This window comes from Phaenicophaeus curvirostris, chromosome 1 (assembly GCF_032191515.1).
Source record: "Phaenicophaeus curvirostris isolate KB17595 chromosome 1, BPBGC_Pcur_1.0, whole genome shotgun sequence".
NCBI lineage: Eukaryota > Metazoa > Chordata > Aves > Cuculiformes > Cuculidae > Phaenicophaeus > Phaenicophaeus curvirostris.
This window is the reverse complement of record NC_091392.1, coordinates 25,387,267-25,405,805: the sequence shown is the minus strand read 5'-3', so window position 1 is coordinate 25,405,805 and position 18,539 is coordinate 25,387,267. Positions and strand designations below refer to the sequence as shown.

The 18,539-nt window shown below is 40.9% G+C and overlaps 1 protein-coding gene across 1 annotated transcript; it reads left to right on the top strand.

Annotated features, from left to right (window-relative positions):
• Positions 1-6,578: 6,578 nt before the first annotated feature.
• LSM8 (LSM8 homolog, U6 small nuclear RNA associated) lies at positions 6,579-12,647 on the top strand. Its single transcript, XM_069850853.1, has 4 exons — positions 6,579-6,681; positions 7,586-7,626; positions 8,979-9,106; positions 12,394-12,647. Exons 1-4 carry the CDS (start codon positions 6,651-6,653, stop codon positions 12,482-12,484), a joined length of 291 nt encoding a protein of 96 aa, XP_069706954.1. The 5' UTR covers positions 6,579-6,650; the 3' UTR covers positions 12,485-12,647.
• The last annotated feature ends 5,892 nt before the right edge of the window (positions 12,648-18,539 follow it).

Genomic DNA, 18,539 nt, shown 5'->3' with positions numbered 1-18,539 from the left:
ACTCATATTGTTATTTACAGCATCCTCATGAGCAGTTCCACAGCAACTGAAGGTTAGAAACAGGCAAAAGGGTACCTAGCTGCAGGTTTCCAATCCTAAACCCAAAGTTATATTGGCAAGTCTGGTCACCAGGAAGAAAATTTGTTTGGCCTAATGTAAGTGTGAACCTGTGAAATGTCCATGTTTATGTTCATCACCCTAGGCTCAGTTTATAGGTATCAGAGAAACAGAGACATCTTTAGAGGAAAAATGCATCTCATCCTGTGGTAGAAAATGAATTATTTTTCTCTTTAAAGAAGACCAGGGTGAGATGCTTAGGCTTAAGATACTGCATTTCTGTCTAAGGTTAGGATTCAAGTGATCTTGCCCAGCTGTGGAGAATCAATGCTGCTTATTCATCTCATCTAAAATGCCACTGGATTTCTGAATTGAAAGAACTTGTAATAGCAACCAGGAGCCAAGATTTCCCTCTACTGGATAAGCAGCTTAACCACAGTTTAAGACTCTCTTGGTGCCCTCTCTCTAGCCTAATGATTCAATGTTTTCTCCGCATGTGGCAGAGCTTTAACAAAAGGGCAAATTATGGCTCCGGGTTATAACACAGCCTATCAAGCCTTGCTACTGTGGAGGAGAAGCAATATCTTTTTAATTTTTATAGAAAAGAAACACCTCCTTTGTGAAGGTTTATTATGTAAGAGGAGAGTAGTAGTGGTGACTTCAAACAGAAGGCTGAACATCAATTAGGACCGTGATAAGAGGGCACAGCTACTGCGTGCAAGAAAAGGCACAGAAAGCCTGCATAGATGGTCAGGAATTATCTTTTTAAAGTTCCTTTATATTGAGAGTGCACCTAGTTCGGCAAAGCCTGGGTACCTAACTTCAGGAGCCCAGACCAAAGCCTGACTCTTTGGGTCTTAGTTGATCTTTGTAAAAAAAGAAAAATAGACCTCCATTGCTTGTCAGGGGCACTATTAAAATAACAAGAAGATGAGAGATCCTCAGGGGATCAGATATTGAAGTAATGTCACCATGCAAGTTATTTTAATATTTTATACTGCATGCTTGTATCCTAATGATCTCATATTCTTGACTTTTTAAAACATCTGTCTTTACAAGGAGAAGGAATAGCATGAAAATGAAAGTGTTAAACTACATACACATAAAATCTTCAGCCTCTTACATGGAACATGCAGTAATTACTTCCAATCCTGGTATAAGGTTCAGTGGCAGTTGTTAAGGTTTTTATAATAAGAGCTGAAGATGATGGCCATTATGTAATGCCTGGTTCCAAGAGCATTTTATATTCTCTTGTCATGTTTTTGATAAAGGCCGAGCCATTAGACAGATTCCTAAGAGACTACTTCGGTGTAGTTACTTTCAGAGGTGCCAGGAAACATCTATCTGTTTTTTTCTGGATAATTTGCCTTAAAACACTTCATTTTGCTTTCTCTGTAGCTGTGATGACTACAATGTGAAAAGAAACTATCAGCACACCAGAAGGAGATGAAACAATAACATTCTGCTGTCCAGAAATAGAACTCTCTGCAGGAATTAAACCATGGGCCGGTCACTGAGTTAATTTGCACCTCTTGCTAATTTGTTCCTGGAGTATTTATTAAAATAATTTTGCAGTTGAAAGACAGACACACGGAAGTCGGGGAGCATAGAACCAAGATGTTTTAAGCAACATCAGTTTGGCCTCATTTTTGTCAGCATCTTTTGCTAAATGATCTGACACTTCTTTTTATAGGATCAAAGTCTGGCACCTCATCTTTGTTGAATTATTCCATGTTTCTTCTACAAAACTGGGAGTAAAGTGAAGGATTTTGAATTTTGAGTTTAACACCTGATTGTACCTTGCAGTTACTAAAACATGCATTCTCAATACTCCAGTGCATGAAAATTTATGAAACATAGAGGGGAAAACTCTGGAAATCAAGATAAGAAAATAAAATTCAGAAAGTTAATTTCCTCACATTTATTGCTAAGTACTATTTGTGAGAGCTTTCTGCTATGAATGTGTATTCACTGCTTCAGCAAATCTCATCTCTGGATTATACACAGATATACTGTTATTTTAGAATGTTTTATGAAGTCCATCACAATCACTTTTTTCACTGACAGACTGGAAAACTTTCCAGAGGTTAAATTTTCTTACTGCCATCCAAAAGCTGACCAAAGGGGAACTCCATATTCTAAGTCCTGAACTAATATTCTGTCTACTGAAGGTCATGAACTTACAGTAAAATATTTTTTAATGCATAATTTATGTAACATTTCATTTCACAGTATGCTAGACTAGAAATGGCCTACTATTTGTTTTCATACTCTGAAAGAATACTTCCCACACAGTGCTATATCTGAAGAGGTTGACATCCAGTGCAATAAATATTCAATACTGTTAAAAAAAAGCAGGTGGAAAAAAATTACTTTAATCTGACCCCACGAAGATTACTCGAGCAGTGGTGCATCAAAAGAGGAAAGAGAAGGAAGGAAAGAAGGAAGGAAAGAGGGAAGGAAAGGAGGAAGGAAAGAGGGAAGGAAAGAAGGAAAGAAAGAGAGAAAGCGAGAACGAGAGGAAGAAAGAAAGAAAAAAGAAGGAAGGAAGGGAGGAAGGAAGGGAGGGGTAAACATAGCTACCACCACAGCAATGTGATGTCCTGTCAGTCCCATGCTGAGTCTAGTGGGAGAATGTTCTCTAAACCTCACCCTTGCTTCATTCCTTTATATGCTTGGGGTCATGCCTTCCTAATAGGCTCATTTCACTAACTTCAACCCATACCAAAAACGTGCACCTGTTTGGGCATGTTCAGCTCCCGTCTGTATCCATTATCAGGGTGGACCCTGCAAATCCATCCTGGTCAGTACTGCAGTCCACCTGCAGTTGGCTGGGCAATGAGACCTTCAGGTTACGTGTGATGTTGAGACAGACCAGTTCTTTCTGTGACATACTACAACAACATATTGCAGAATGCTTCTGGAAACCTGTTGTATACTAACAATGATTACATTATATCCTATAGACATAGACAGCTAAAGCACTAGGATTAGTTTTGTAGTTTAACTTGGTTCTATTACTGATGCCCAGACTTAATATCCCTGAGACATTTCTTCCTGTGTGAAGTACTGGTCTGGCTCCCTACATTCCTGAAAAATTGTCTTTCAGTGCCACCAGTGAATCCAGCAGATTTCATAATAGATTCAGATAGATTCAGCAGATTTCATAGCAGATTTCTTCCATCATCTTCCAACAGTCCTGGAAGACTGGGGAAGTCCCACTGGACTGGAGGCTGGCTGATGTGCCCATCTACAAGAAGGGTCGCAGGAAGGACCCAGGAAACTACAGGCCTGTCAGTCTGACCTCAGTGCCAGGGAAAGTCATGGAGCAGGTGATCTTGAGTGCTATCATGAAGCACATGCAAGAGAACCAGGTGATCAGGCCCAGTCAACATGGGTTCACAAACGGCAGGTCTTGCCAAACTAACCTGATCGCCTTCTATGACAAAGTGACTCGGCTGCTGGATGAGGGAAAGGCTGTGGATGTGGTCTTCCTGGACTTCAGTAAAGCCTTTGACACAATTTCTCACAGCATTCTGCTTGGGAAACTGTCAGCCTCTGGCCTGGACAGGCACACACTCTCCTGGGTGGAAAACTGGTTGGATGGCCAGGCCCAGAGAGTGGTGGGAAATGGTGTGAAATCCAGCTGGAGGCCAGTTACAAGAGGGGTTCCCCAGGGCTCAGTGCTGGGTCCAGCCCTGTTCAATGTCTTTATCAATGACCTGGATGAAGGCATCGAGTGCACCCTTAGCAAGTTTGCGGACGACACTAAGCTGGGTGGAAGTGTCGATCTGCTGGAGGGTCGGGAGGCTCTGCAAAGGGATCGGAACAGGCTGGACCGCTGGGCTGAGACCAATGGCATGAGGTTTAACAGGGCCAAGTGCCGGGTCCTGCACTTGGGGCACAACAACCCTATGCAGTGCTACAGACTAGGAGAAGCCTGTCTAGAAAGCTGCCTGGAGGAGAGGGACCTGGGGGTGTTGGTTGACAGCCGACTGAACATGAGCCAGCAGTGTGCCCAGGTGGCCAAGAAGGCCAATGGCATCTTGGCTTGTATCAGAAACGGCGTGACCAGCAGGTCCAGGGAGGTTATTCTCCCTCTGGACTCGGCACTGGTGAGACCGCTCCTCGAATCCTGTGTTCAGTTCTGGGCCCCTCACCACAAGAAGGATGTTGAGGCTCTGGAGCAAGTCCAGAGAAGAGCGACAAAGCTGGTGAAGGGGCTGGAGAACACGTCTTATGAGGAGCGGCTGAGAGAGCTGGGGTTGTTTAGCCTGGAGAAGAGGAGGCTGAGGGGAGACCTCATTGCTCTCTACAACTACCTGAAAGGAGGTTGTAGAGAGGAGGGTGCTGGCCTCTTCTCCCAAGTGACGGGGGACAGGACAAGAGGGAATGGCCTCAAGCTCCCCCAGGGGAGATTTAGGCTAGACGTTAGGAAAAAATTCTTCACAGAAAGGGTCACTGGGCACTGGAACAGGCTGCCCAGGGAGTTGGTTGATTCACCTGCCCTGGAGGTGTTTAAGGCATGGGTGGACGAGGTGCTAAGGGGCATGGTTTAGTGTTTGATAGGAATGGTTGGACTCGATGATCCGGTGGGTCTCTTCCAACCTGGTTATTCTATGATTCTATGATTCTATAAGCTCCTCTGTCTTACAGGACTCTGAAAAGACTGAGGAAATGCTGTGTGCCTCATGTAGGCTGAACAGAAAGTGTGGAAAGCAGGAATAATGAGGGATGCATCAGAAAAATTAATGGGCCACCAGAAGGGAACAGGATGAATGATAGTGACAGTAAAGTTATACAGAAATGGAAAAGCAAGAGCTCTTCAGGATATTCCTATTTGCCATCCGTCCATTTACAGATTATGGTGAAGGGTGATTCCTGAAAGAGTAACCCCAAACTTCTGCATAAGAATCAGCAGTTACTTCACAATGCACCTATTTCTAAAAACATGTAGATTTCCTTGGATTGCAGAGAGCTTGACCACTGCACTTTTCTTTAAAGCAACAGAATAACTTTCCAGTTCAGACCACAGCCAAGCGGAGCAGCTGGCTTGATGCCACAAGCAATTCCATGTGTGGTCTGGTCACCGCAAAAACCACCTCCCCCGAGTCTGGTGTCTCAGCCTCAACCACGCATCCACCATTTCCTACATGCAGGGCATCTGTGGTACCAAAAATGCCAGGAAATAAAACTCTCCAAGACTTATTTTTGAGTTCTAGAAAGCAAGCACCCTTGATCGGGCCCAGGCAACAGGAGGCAGTGATCTCCATCAGTTGTGCAGTAAGACAAAAGGTGGTTAAATAATAGATTTCCCACTTAAAGTTCCCACTTATAAATTTTCCCAGAAATCTTATGGATATTCTATTATTTTCCAAGGACTAATTTTAATGTTATTATGAACTTCACAGCAGTCAAAACTCTTGCCAATTTGTAGCTGATTGCAGCTCTCTGTCTGACCTTGCCTTTGAGATAGGGTAATACTGTAAACAGAGGGGATTACAGAAGAAGAGACATATGTTCAGCACAGATCACACTGCACACAAGACGTTATCATCTTGAAAGAATGAAATGTGTCTTGAAAACACTTTTAATGAGAACATGCTATCAGAGGGACATTCTGTCTATTCTATAGAGAGACTATATTCTGTCTATGCTATAGAGGGACATTCCACTTTTCATAAGAGTAACTACCTCTAGTATCATGGCCAGCAGGTCCAGGCGATTCTACCTCTCTGTTCCTCTCTTGTGAGACTCCACCAGGAGTACTGTGTGCAGTTCTGGAATCCTCAACATAAGAAGGACTTGGAGCTGTTGGAATGGGTCCAGGAGGGCTGCAAAGATTATCAAAAGGCTGGAGCACCTCTCACACGAGGACAGGCTGAGAGAGTTGGGGTTATTCAGCCTGGAAAGGGCTCTGATCTTACAGCAGCCTTCCAGTACTTGAAGGGGCTGCAAGAAAGCTGGGGAGGAACTGTTTACAAAGGCTTATTGTGATAGAACCAGGGGCAATGGGTATAAAGTGGAAAAGGGCAGATTTAGACTAGAAATAAGGAGGAATTTCTTCACAATGAGGGCGGTGATGTGCTGGCACAGGTTGCCCAGGGAAGCTGTGGCTGCCCCATCCCTGGAGGTGTTCAAGGCCAGGTTGGATGGTGCCTTGGGCAGCCTGATCTAGTGGGAGGTGTCCCTGCCCATGCCGGGGCGGGGCCATAACTACACGACCTTTCAGGACCCTTCCACTCTGTCACCCACCCCTCAGCGAGAGACCCGCCGCACTGCGCCTGCGCGCCCCGCCCTGCGGACGGTGCCATGTGCCGCGGAGGGGGCACTGCAGACGCCCCCCCACCCCCCGCACAACCCCCAGCGGCCTCTACTTGGTACAGCCTACTCTCTCCCGCCCCTCCGCGCCCTTTGAAACTTGGTTCCAGCTGCGGCGCTGCGCGTGCGCTTGCCCCGTCCCTCCCCGCCTTTGCGCATGCGCGCCGAGCGGCGTGTCGGAGTCGCGGGGGGGTGGGGTGCCTCGGTGCTTCCGCTTCCGCTGTCTCGCGCGGGGTGTTTCCGGTGCGAGGCGAAGCGCGGGAGCCGCCGCCATGACCTCGGCCTTGGAGAACTACATCAACCGTATCCTCCTGAGCCGTGGGGGCGGCGGGAAGAGCCTTTCCCTCTCCTTGGCGCCCCCGGGGATGAGGGAAGGCCGGGGTTGGGGGCCGGAGCTGTTGCGGGCGTGCTGCGGCTGTGCGAGGAGGTGCCCGGCCCTAGGCGAGCTGCTCGCCGGCCGGTGCGTTGCTTGAGGCCTTCCTGGTTGGCTCTGACGGCTTCTCGCCGTATAACACTGGTTTGTCAGGTAGAATGGAGGTTACCGGAGACCCAGAGAACACGTTTCCCTATAGTCTTAAGTGCTGCAAAACCTTGCTTGATCTGTGACGTTCACAATGGATCTGGCCTCTTAAGGGGCTCCTAACCTGAGTTTTACTACCAGCTTTACCTCGTTTGCTCAAAAGCTGTGAATTAGTGTTCTTAGAACACTTGCTAGGTTTTTGTACTCCCAGAAACCTATGGGCGTTTTCCGTTTCAGGATGATGGATATGTGATCATCAGATTGGGTTAATCAGATCTTTAGTGAGGGGATGTAGGATGCCAGACTTGGGATCCCCACTGCTAAGCTATTTTTAAGAATTGAAATTAAAGCGTTTATAAAATTGTTAATGTTCTTTCAATTTAGGGTAGTGAAATTAGTAGTGGGAAGAGGGGTGAACTCAGATCTTGAGTCTACTTTTAATAGTTTTTATGTTTCTGTATGACTTTCCATGGTTGGGTAAAGTGAAACTCCAAAACAGCTTTTCATAAAAAATACAGTGTCATCAAATGTTGCTGTTAACCATGTCACTTTTTTTTATTGTAAAAAGAAATGTTGATAAGCTTTTCTGGCTCTTAATGGTTCATAAAAATTAAGTTACCTGTGAATGTTTCAGGAAGTGTTAATGGTTCTATTTCACATGTATCTATTTCCTTAATGAACTGTTAGGTACTGTTGCAGTAATTACTTCTGATGGAAGAATGATTGTGGTGAGACTTGTATTTTCTATCATTTTGGTTTGCCCCATAAAGAATGTCTGTCACGGCAATAAGGAAACCATGCTAAGTTATATGTTCACTCCTTTACAACTTTTATTTAAAAGCTTTGTGGCCATCATTTCTTATACTGTGTGAATTAAACACTGATTCTTGCCTGTCAGCTTAGTTTTGAATTTTTGTCAAATGGCCTTTTCTATGCGAATGCACAAGAAAATCAATTTCTTTTGATTTAGTAAGCTCTTCAACTTCCATGCTAAAACCATTTTTTCCTTATGGCTATAGGCAAACATCAGGTGATGATTGCTGAAGAATTGTTGGTTTCTGCTGAAAGCTGAGGATTGGCAAACTATTATATGTTAGACTGTATAATGTTCTGGGTTTATTGCTTTTGAGTTGTTTTTATTTTTCTTGTATTCCTCCCCTTCACCTTTGTCTTTTACTCTTTCGTATTTTGAGTGTAACTCAATAGTATGATTATTCAATGAAGATTATATCATTTTGTCTCTCTGTACTTAGCTTCACGTGTCCTCTGGAAATTAAAAACAGTACTTTTAGCAGATACATGCTAGCCTAGCTTCAGTATATCTTCTGCCTGGTTGGAGTCAGTCTGGTAAACTTTGTGTTGTGATACAAGATACTTTGTATGGAAAGGACCTGAATGGAATTGGTATATTTGACTCATTGTTACATGTGTAGATGACGTACATGGATATTATTGCTGTTTGAATGATGGTGTTTTACATGAGTTTAAATTTCCTAATGAGTTACTGATGGGAAATAAAATCAATTATTTTTATTCTTTTTCCAAATGTAAGTCTGAGTGGCACAGAGATTCTTCTAGTGGGGTTTTGTAGGTTTCTATTGAGTAATTTTGTGTAACAAAGCTAATCTCCCTTAAAGAAACACCACTTAAAATTGCCTTTTGAGAGTGATTTCAATACTGTTGAACACAATCTAATTTTTCTGTTCTTTGTTTCAATTATTTATTTGATTTCTCGAAACTTTCATACAAGGAAGGTTAAAATAGTATAGACATATAAAATTAGTTGTCTGGAGGGCCATCACTGATGAAAGGGAGACTTTACTTTTTATCAGTGTTAAAGATTACTGTAGCTTTTACTGTGAACACTTAGTAGTAAATGTAGGTACTTTTCTTCAACTAATTTATAGCTTTTAAAGTTTCATTCTCCAGCAGTTGGTGTTTAAGCCTAACGATAAAATCTAAATGAAGTGTCTGTTCCCTAGTACCCTTAGTATTGCTGCTATGTTTAAGATATACTTGAGAACAAAGATGATAAATTTAAAAGGTAATTTGAGTGCTTTATTTTTGTGTATCTTTTCAGGGAACCCTCAAAGGTTTTGATCAGACTATTAACTTAATTTTGGATGAAAGCCACGAACGAGTGTTCAGTTCTTCACAAGGAGTTGAGCAAGTAGTGCTGGGATTATACATCGTAAGAGGTGATAATGTGTAAGTATAGCATATTCTTGTTTAAACCAATTAATAGAAATTTAGTGTGTGTATAGATACATGGTGTGTCAGTGTACATCTTGATAGCCTCCTGCATCTTGCATTTTTGTATCTGTGAGTAGCACTGATGGTACTGTCAAAGCTGAGGCGTATTAAGTAGCAAATATCTCTGCTTCTGTTTCAGAAGTGATTGCAGTGTAATGTTAAAGTATTGCTAGTCTAGATTCGCTGAGCTGTAAATTAACCAGCTCATGTACCAGTAGCAGTCTGGGAAAGGTCAGTATAAACCTCAGCATTTTCCTTTCTTTAGTGTAGACACTGTGTAGATTTCTTTATTCCAGTCTGTAGAAGGCAGGATCTGTTATGAATGAAAAAGGTGACCAACTTGTGTGCAAGAAAGTCACGGTCTGGTATACAAAACTGACTTTTAACAGGGTTTTTTTAGATAAAGTGTTCACAGAGAACACTTTGTAATCTGGAAGATGCGTGAATGTTCTGGCTTGACCATGTAAGAGCTGTTGAAGCCAATGTAGTGGTAGGTCAAACATATGAGTTGGTATTTGGTGAAGAATGCCCTGACAAAATGAGAGTAAAAGCTCATTAAAGGCAGATGAAAGTAGGGATGTGCCAGACAGGTGGGAGAGTTACAAGAGAAGTGGAAAGAAGGCCTGATAATTGAGCTTGTTAGGAGCATGACTTTTGCAGCAGCATTCTGAAACTGATGGAAAAAAAATGTATTTTTTTATTACAACCAGAAAAAGAACATGTCTCGGTGAACAACATGTGAGCCTAGATAGGAACTTTAATCTTCTAATTGTAATAGATATTTCTGTACTATGAAATGTCAAGACTTAAATTTATATCTGGGTTTGTTATTTAACATAATTGTGAAAGCAGATAATTTTGGAAGGCTTTCATCACTTTTGACTTAAGCTTTTAAGCAATAATAAATAAATTGACAAATGTACTGAGGAAGGGCTCAATGTGCTTACTCTAGCAGTAACTTTTTATTCAAATAGTACAAATACGTATAAAAAGCCAGATAATGGTTTGCTGTTTCACTTTTTCACAATATCAGACTACAAATTGCTGAAATATACCCAAAACGTTATTTTATAGAAATTATTCTATTTTTTTGCAAACTTAACAAGATCAGAAGTGTATTTGCTAGAAGGAATAATTCTGTATTCATGCAGCCTTTAACATGCTAAAATTCAGCATCCTTATAGAAAGAAGGGAAAAGAAATAATAGCCAAATGACAGTAACTTTAAAACAGGAGACTGTCAGAAAATAGAGGAACTACTGAAAAAAATAAAAGAAACAAACCAGACAAAGTGTTTCCTGACATTCTGTTGTGTATTACTAGCAGTGAATATGCAGCATCAGTCACAAAAACTCAGTATGGTTCAACAGCAAGTAAAAGTTCTTACAAGGAAAAGGACAGTTTCTGTTTTAGAAGGGTGTGATGAATTAGAAAAATAAAAAGTGATGTTCATAGAATCACCAGGTTGGAAGAGACCCACCGGATCGAGTGCAACCATTCCTATCAAATACTAAACCATGTCCCTCAGCGCCTCATCTACCCATCCCTTAAACTCCTCCAGGCAAGGTATATTAATACTATCTGTAATGGTATTAAGTATTAATGTTAAATATTAATAATGAAAATTGTGAAGAAAAGCTGGTTAAAAACCCCAAACCTCTTAAACAATTGTGTGTGTTTTTGCTGCCTGAGAAGCAGAAAGCCTCTGAAAGACATCAGAAGTGGCAGATATTGTTTATTCCTTTTATATCTTGGACAATGAGATCTCTGAGAAAGCTATATTTCTCAGTGTGAGCTAAAGAAGAATGCAGTCTTTGATATGAACGGTTTCTAATCGAAGGCAATGTTTTAAATTAACGAGTCACTTTGGACAAAGCTAATAAATGGAATGGTGACGAACATTCAGGCTCAAGTTCCTTTCACGCGAGACTCTTGAAGACACTCAAATTTGAAATGAAGTTTCATGCTGGTCAGTACTTTAACGTTCATTTGGCATAAGCAGTTTACGTTTGTTCTGTCTAAGGCCCCAGCATAGTGAAGATCTAGATAATGATGGAACTAAGAAGGCTTCTCAGCTGACCATATTTTCTGTTTCAAGGCAATACTGATTGACTAGGAAGAAGTAATATTAGGCATTACTAGGAAGAAAACTAAAGCAGTAGACATCATCACGTCATTGCATAAAAACCTGGTATTCCACTATCTTTAGAGATATGTGTGAAAACGCATGAAGAGCCTAAGTGAGACTAACAAGAGGTATGAAATATAATGTTTTCTGTCAAGGAAAGGCTGAATAGGTAGGCTTTTCTGTTTGGGAAAATCACAGCTATTGTGGTTATGGGTTGTTGTGAAATCAGGAGTAGTGGAAGAAGATAGCAAGATAATAGCTTCGTTTAAATTCCTCTATTTTTTCTGTTTATTGAAAATCTAAGATAACCCAATAACAAGTTATCTATAAGGGTATTTCATTGCACACTGTAAAACTTAACTGTGGAACTCTCTGCTGCAGGATATATCAAAGACTGAAGATAGAAACTTATTAAAAAAAGCGATTTGTTGTATTAATATGAGATGACTTCTGGTGGCCTTTAGTTAATTTTGTAGATAGAGAAATTGCTCATAAGTCTCTGAAGTGGTGAATAGAAGGGTGCGCCAGAAGGATCAGACTTTTTGTTCCCTCTGGTTTAGTTCCCATCCCGAGTGTGGGGATGGGAACTAAACTTTCTTTTCTCTTTAAAGCAGTTTTACTAGGTCTGCTAGTGTTTTTGTCCACGTAAGTCTTCGCATAGATGAAATACACTATATATTCTCCCTTGGATGCATTAATAAAATTTTATTAGCCTGTATTTAAGGGAATTGTCTTTCTTATCCGATGCTGTAGGCACTTAAGAATTGCTACAGTTAGTTACTCTTGAAAAGCTATTCTCTTGACTAAAAGATTTCCAGTTCTTGTTTTGGATGCTAACCTACTGCCTAAACCAGACCGGTAGTGTCCGATTCTTATAATCTGTATTCTACAAAAAAATAACCCCCAAAACCCCTAAAAAACCTAACCCCAAAAAACCCAGCAGCTTCATTTGGACTCTACTTATAGCCATCAGTATTTGAAGTTCAAAAGAGACCTCGACAAGTTTTTAAAGAAAAAGGGGGTGTGGGCATGGGGATCTTCACTAGCAAGTTAATTTTCTGGTTTTCCAGACTTGTGCCAGGGGATTTCAACAAATAACCTGTTTTTCATTGCAGTGCTGTCATTGGTGAAATTGATGAAGAGACAGATTCAGCTCTTGACTTGGGGAATATTCGAGCAGAACCTTTAAACTCAGTTGTGCATTGAAAGATGAAAATGCAGAGGGACTTTGTAAATCTCTGGTTGTACAGACCTATTTAATAACGTGAATGATTTTTACAAATTGTTTTTCATTTGTTTAGTCACAAGTTTTTTATTATGAATATGTTGTAGTTTTGAATGTAAATTAAAGTTTCTATGTTTTACTAAAGACGCTTTTGTTGTATTTCCCTTGGGGTTTCATGCTGCATAATTTCTCTGTAAAATACATACTGAGGAATGCAAGCAAGATCAGTGATAGTCCTGATACTGTGTGTATATAACTTATTCTTAAAATGGGTAAACCAAGGTTTTTTGTGTTAACTGAGGTTTATTTGGAGGTAGATATTTTTAACAGTCAATTTAACCATCTCTAAACGTAGTTTGGGCTGTAAGTAGAAAACTGGGCTTTGTGAATTTATTTTTGTGTGTGTATAGTGTAGAAAGCAAGGATGTTAAAAGCTGTCACGGTCAAATTAATGACTTATGCGTGTCATAGGGCTTTTAATTGTTTATCAAACATTGTTTTGTAGTCACCAAGACAATATTAGATGTGCAGGAGTGCTTGCTGCCTTAATGCTTGCAGACAAATTAAATTGGGGAAAGAAAGAGCTTTAAGCCTAAAACCTAAACCAAATATACACTTTTATTTGAAGTACAGTAAATTCCAGACCAACTCATTTCCTGTCTTTTCCTCTCAGCAGCTGTCACACTGCTCAAAATATGAGTGAGATCTATAGAAAGAGGATTGTGTGTTTGCTAATGTATAACCATAGTCTTACTGGAGTGTAACTGAGAAGGCACAGGAGTACTTTAGATACAGAAATTATTTCTTTTTAATTAAATTTGCATTAATATTGAATATAAGAATCACATGTACCCGCAATAGACTTCTTATACATCAGCCACAGCCAAGTTAAGTGTGACAAGGTCTGTGCAGTATAGTGTGGAGTTAGAGCTTAAAGAAGTAATGATGTGTCGATTCACAGGCCAGCCTAAACTTCGAGCATTCTAAAGCATTGAGCAAGATAAGTTTAAACTCCCTTTCAGAAGAGGATCCTAACAAAACCTGGCTGCTCAAAGCACTGACATAGGTAAAGGATGGCTGGCTCACAGGACTGGCTGGGATTGTGAGCAGTAACTTGGCACTGCCAAGGCACAGCCTGCTTAGAAGGAAAGTTCTGTCTAAAGCCTTAAGTCTGCCAGCTGTGAAGTTTGCTTACCTTCATGCTTAGACAGCAGCAATATAAAGCTTTTCTGCTTAAACCCAAATTTTGGTCTGAGTTTCACCAAAGCATCTTCTGGATGTACTGGTGAAAGAATCAAAGCCAGGATATCTAGTCGGGTTTCTTGAAATTGAGTCTTAAGGTCTGATTTGCTTTTAAAAACTATAAAATGAAGTTACAGCCATATGAACTTATAAGGATCTCTAATCTGTAGTGGATAACTAAGTCTCTGTAAGTATGTGGTGGAGAGAAAGCACTCAAGAAAATAGTATTTGATGCAGGAAGTTGAATTATAACCAGCCTGAAACAGTATTTTTTGTTGAATTAAGTCTGTAGTGCAGTCCAGCTGAAAAATAGGTCACTGATGAAAGTTAATAATTTGTGTCATTAATTTACTTTTATAAAATTGAAGTATGAAAAGCAAGTGGGATTGAGACCAAGAAGTGGACATAGAGTGATGGCCTTGTATTAGTCATTCTGAAAAAGCAAGCTAGAGGATGTTAGTCCCCAGAGGAGGAAGAGGAAGAGTCTATGGTGGAAGCTCAGTAAGTGTGAAGGCTGTGTGTGTATCTTGACTCTTGGTGAACTCGCATTGCAGCCAGTGTAGTAAAAGTGTTGGAAGCAGTAAAGAAGTTAAACATAGAGGAAATGCAGTAATGCTGAGGTTAGGGAAGACCAGTTATGTCCTAAGATGCTGAGGAGGTATGAAAGAGGACTGAAAGGAAAAAAAGCACCACAGATCATTCTTGTGTGGTGGGCAGGAATGCCAGTCAGTGCGTGCCAGCTTGATGGGGGAAAGGTTTTCCTTGCTGTTTCCCACTGATTAAGGAGATAGCAAAGCAAATGTCTCTTAGGGGATGAAGAGTAGTATTGTCTGCAAAAAGTCTTTGCTTTATTCTTGCTGGAGGGAAAAGTACAACAAAAAAAGAATAATTCCCTTGTCAGACTTGAAGGCACCCCAGTGAGTTCTGACCTCTGTGGCTGTATGACTGTCAGCTGGTTCCTCAGGGTACATGAAGAGCTCTGCTGAGACCGGGTTGTAGTCCATCATGTTCCTGGAAAATGGCATTTCCTGCAGAGTCTAGATTAAAGATTCAATAAATAACAGGTGATGTTCAGTAAAATCCAGTGAGTCCTTGCAGAATAATAAACCAATTTCACAAAAATGAGCGGGGCAGAGAAAGGTGATGCTAAGGGCAAAAGGAAGTAAAGCTGAATTGGAGGTAATTGTCATATTTTATTAGGTTTCCTTCATTGCCCTAGGTTGGGCACTTCCTCCTTTTGTTTGTTTAGTAGAAGTCTTGGAGTGAAAGGACAGGTCTTGAGTGGTACTGGAAAAGGATGCCTCCAGTGAGTTGAGTGACCTAGCTTATAAAGAGATTAAACTCATTTGGTGTGCATGAAGCACATGCAGAAGTCACCTTCTGTGGTCCAAGGGCAAATTCCCTAGTTGTAATTCATGTGAAGAGCCTCCATGTCCATCTCACATATTTGCGATCAGAGTTCTTATAATATTATGTGCCATACAGGCAGGTTACTAGATTGAAAGAACATAGATTCTGTTCTGAGGACTTACTATGACAGTGGAGAATTTCTGTACAACTCAACCTATTTACTATAACCTGTTCTCCTTAGTCCCTTGAGTTAGTGTTTATTCTTCAATCCGTTTTATAAGTAAAGCAGCCGAGAGACATATCAAACACACTGTGCTAGAGCTGAAGATAAAGGACAAGTGGCTTGTACGATAGATTTGTTTCATGTCCATCACCATGCTACTTTCATAACAAATGTACCAGATCTGTATGTTCGAGTGGGTGCTTTGTACCTGTGGTAACATAATTCCACCTCATAGTCCCTGCTGCATGAAGCTGCACTCTGCTAAGAATTTAATTCTGCAGATTCATACAGAAATGATCCTAAATACTGGAGTTGTGTTCTCCTTGCATTGGTAAGGAAGGATTTAAGTTATTCCACTGTTAATGTGACAAATACCAAGCCATGAGCTGTTTTTCCTTTAGGAATTAGATGACAATGACCATGAAGGCACTTGGAAACTACGAATGTGAGTCGTGCCCGTGAGAGGTCAACATGGTTTGTGTTTGGTAGTTACATTTGGTCTATTGTACATTTTGGCACCTATGTGTGCAAGTCTACTAGTTTTTACTAATTGTGTTTTTATTTCTGCTTTCCAGTTGGGGAAATCCTGAAAAAAAGTCTGGATTTTGTTTTTAAGAGGAAAAGAGTTCTTCCTTCACAATAAAGTTGCAGAAAAGCTGTGTCATATCAATTAGATATCAATTAGTCTTAGCTTCCCTGGTGCTTAAATAATAAAGTGTACTTTGTGTATCAGATACTCACAGACACAAATCCATGAAACCTAGAGGTCCCAGAAGGTGATACCTGCCCAGACTAAGCCTTGAGATGAGGGAGGATAAACTTGTACCAGGCTTAGGTTAACATGTGACTAAAGAGTAAAGAGCCAGGCATTTATCCTGGAAATCTTGCTGCAACGTGCTGTTTTGTCTTAAAGTCCTTTTCAGAGGCCTTTTTTTGTACCATTAAGAACATTGTCCCTGAAGAATTATTCAGAATATTCCCTGAGGAATAAAAGCTCCACTCACCTTATCTAGGCGGTACTATTTTCCTTCCTGGAGCCTTGCAGAATGTTCCAGGAACTCTGGAACTTGCGTTGAACAACGTGGTGCTGTTATTCAGCCTGACATCAGTACCAGCGCCACCCAATGCCAAGAAATTTTGCTCAATGCTGAACTTCTTGCATGCTACTTGCACTTTTATCTAGAAGGTGTTCAGGACTCAAGGGAGCACAGTGGCATGTGCATGCGTTGGTTTAGTTCACTAAAACATCTTTAATAGTTGTGTTGCCATCTTATTTTTGTTTTGTACTCTAGATTTATCTTATCTTTAATTTGGTGTCAATTTTTCCAGCAATGATTACAGTGCTCTCCATGGAAACTGAAGTGGAGGTTACACAGGTGGAGCAATTGATGAAGCTGGATTTGAAGTAGTTAAGTCCATAACAAATAGAAACAAGCCAGGCAGAAACGTGTTGAATGTGGACAAAGTTAGGTTTTACAGCAGTGCTTCTAGTGAAGTTCTTGTTAACACATACAATTATTGTGCATTATGAGAAATACTGAGGAGTTGTCAGAAAACATTCTCTACTCAGAAATTCCATATGGAAGACAACTATACTAAAATGTTATTCTTAAATTATGTTTCTTGCTTTGGATTTATGTGGAAATCTTTGGGAATTCTCACTTTTATGATTTCAAACTTCAGTTCTGCTTATGATGCAGATGGAAACCTATATGCAGATGAATGCAGTGATATTTCTACAGACTGGCCAGACTTGCTGGTGGTGGCCTGGATCTGCAGTATTTGCACTGATGGGACATGTATGTGACTTAGTGTTCTCAGGTACAGGGGACAGATTGTCAAAGTTGTGTTCAAAGCAACATGCATGCAGAATACCAGGAAAAACACACAGCAATAAAAACTCTGGTTATTTACAACCATTTCAAACTCAGTTTATAGCATTTCAAATCAATAAAAACCTGGGTTTTGCCAACTGCTACTTAAATACCACTTAATCTCATGTACACAGACTGGATTTATGGGAGTTCTGTTTTGCAGTGAGTTGTAGCACTGAACAGAAGCCAAGGCAGGAAGTGATTATGGCTAAGGAGCTGATGCTGATTGAAAACGTGTGATGCTGCGGAGGAAATGGCACACAATAGAACCTCAGCTAGTTTGGAAACAGATTTCAAAACCAGAGCACATTAAGACGTAAACAGTCAATAGGACTGGGTCCCGCCTTACTCCTAACAATCACATCGTTAGCAGTAGGAACGTGCAGGATGATTTCCATGATTAAACTGCAAGTGCAAAATGCGTGAAAGCGCGTGCTCATCAATGCCAAAGGGAAGGAGCCATTTTGCTTTTTGGCATGTTTCTCCTACTGCTTGTCCTAATTTATCCTGGATACAAGTGCCGGGCGTAAATGCATCCCTCGTGGGGATGTGAGTAATTCAGTGGACAGAGTGAGAGCAGTGCATGATACTTACATTGACTTCAGCACAGCAGCAGTCAAGTTCAGGTTTTGGAACTTCCTGATCTCCTTCCAAAGGAAGTTTCTTAATTCCTTTCCTAACGTATGTTAAACTGTTTCAGGTCAGTAGCAAATGGTATAAGAAGTTGTCCAGGTTTTGCTCTGTTCAAAACGTTGGTTTGAAATGTGGCCAGAAAACATGATTAGTTTTATGTGCCACTAGAGATGGACTTTCAAATGAAGGGATTGACTCACTCCCCACGCCGTTTTAATGGCAATCAGCTCCTGTTATGGGAGATGCCGACACTGAATTTCCATTCTGTTGCTCCACCAGCTGAGAACTTCCCTTTCTCACTGAGAACTGGCAGCACAGAGCACGTTAAGAAACTAACTCTCCAAGATTATCACAATGACAACATAAAGTGAAGGCAAAGATGTTCTACACCTGCTTTCTCTGTGGAAGGACACTAGGAAGTACCAAAAGCTGAACTTCTCAAAGAGCCTGGGAAGTGATTATTAGCAATACCCCAACTCTAGTCCATCATCCATTTGAAGCACTATTGTGCTTCAAACTTCCCACAAGGAACCACACACACACGCGCTGACCCTTTGCCTGGCTTTCAGGAAGATGCAGCTGTGAACAGAGCTGAAAGGAGCAGAGAGCTCTGGAGAGTGGTATGGGCAGGGAAGGGTGTGGAAAGCAAAGGCAAGAGGAACAATTGAGACATGTACTGGATTACAAAGTTTATTAAATACCAAGTTGAAACAA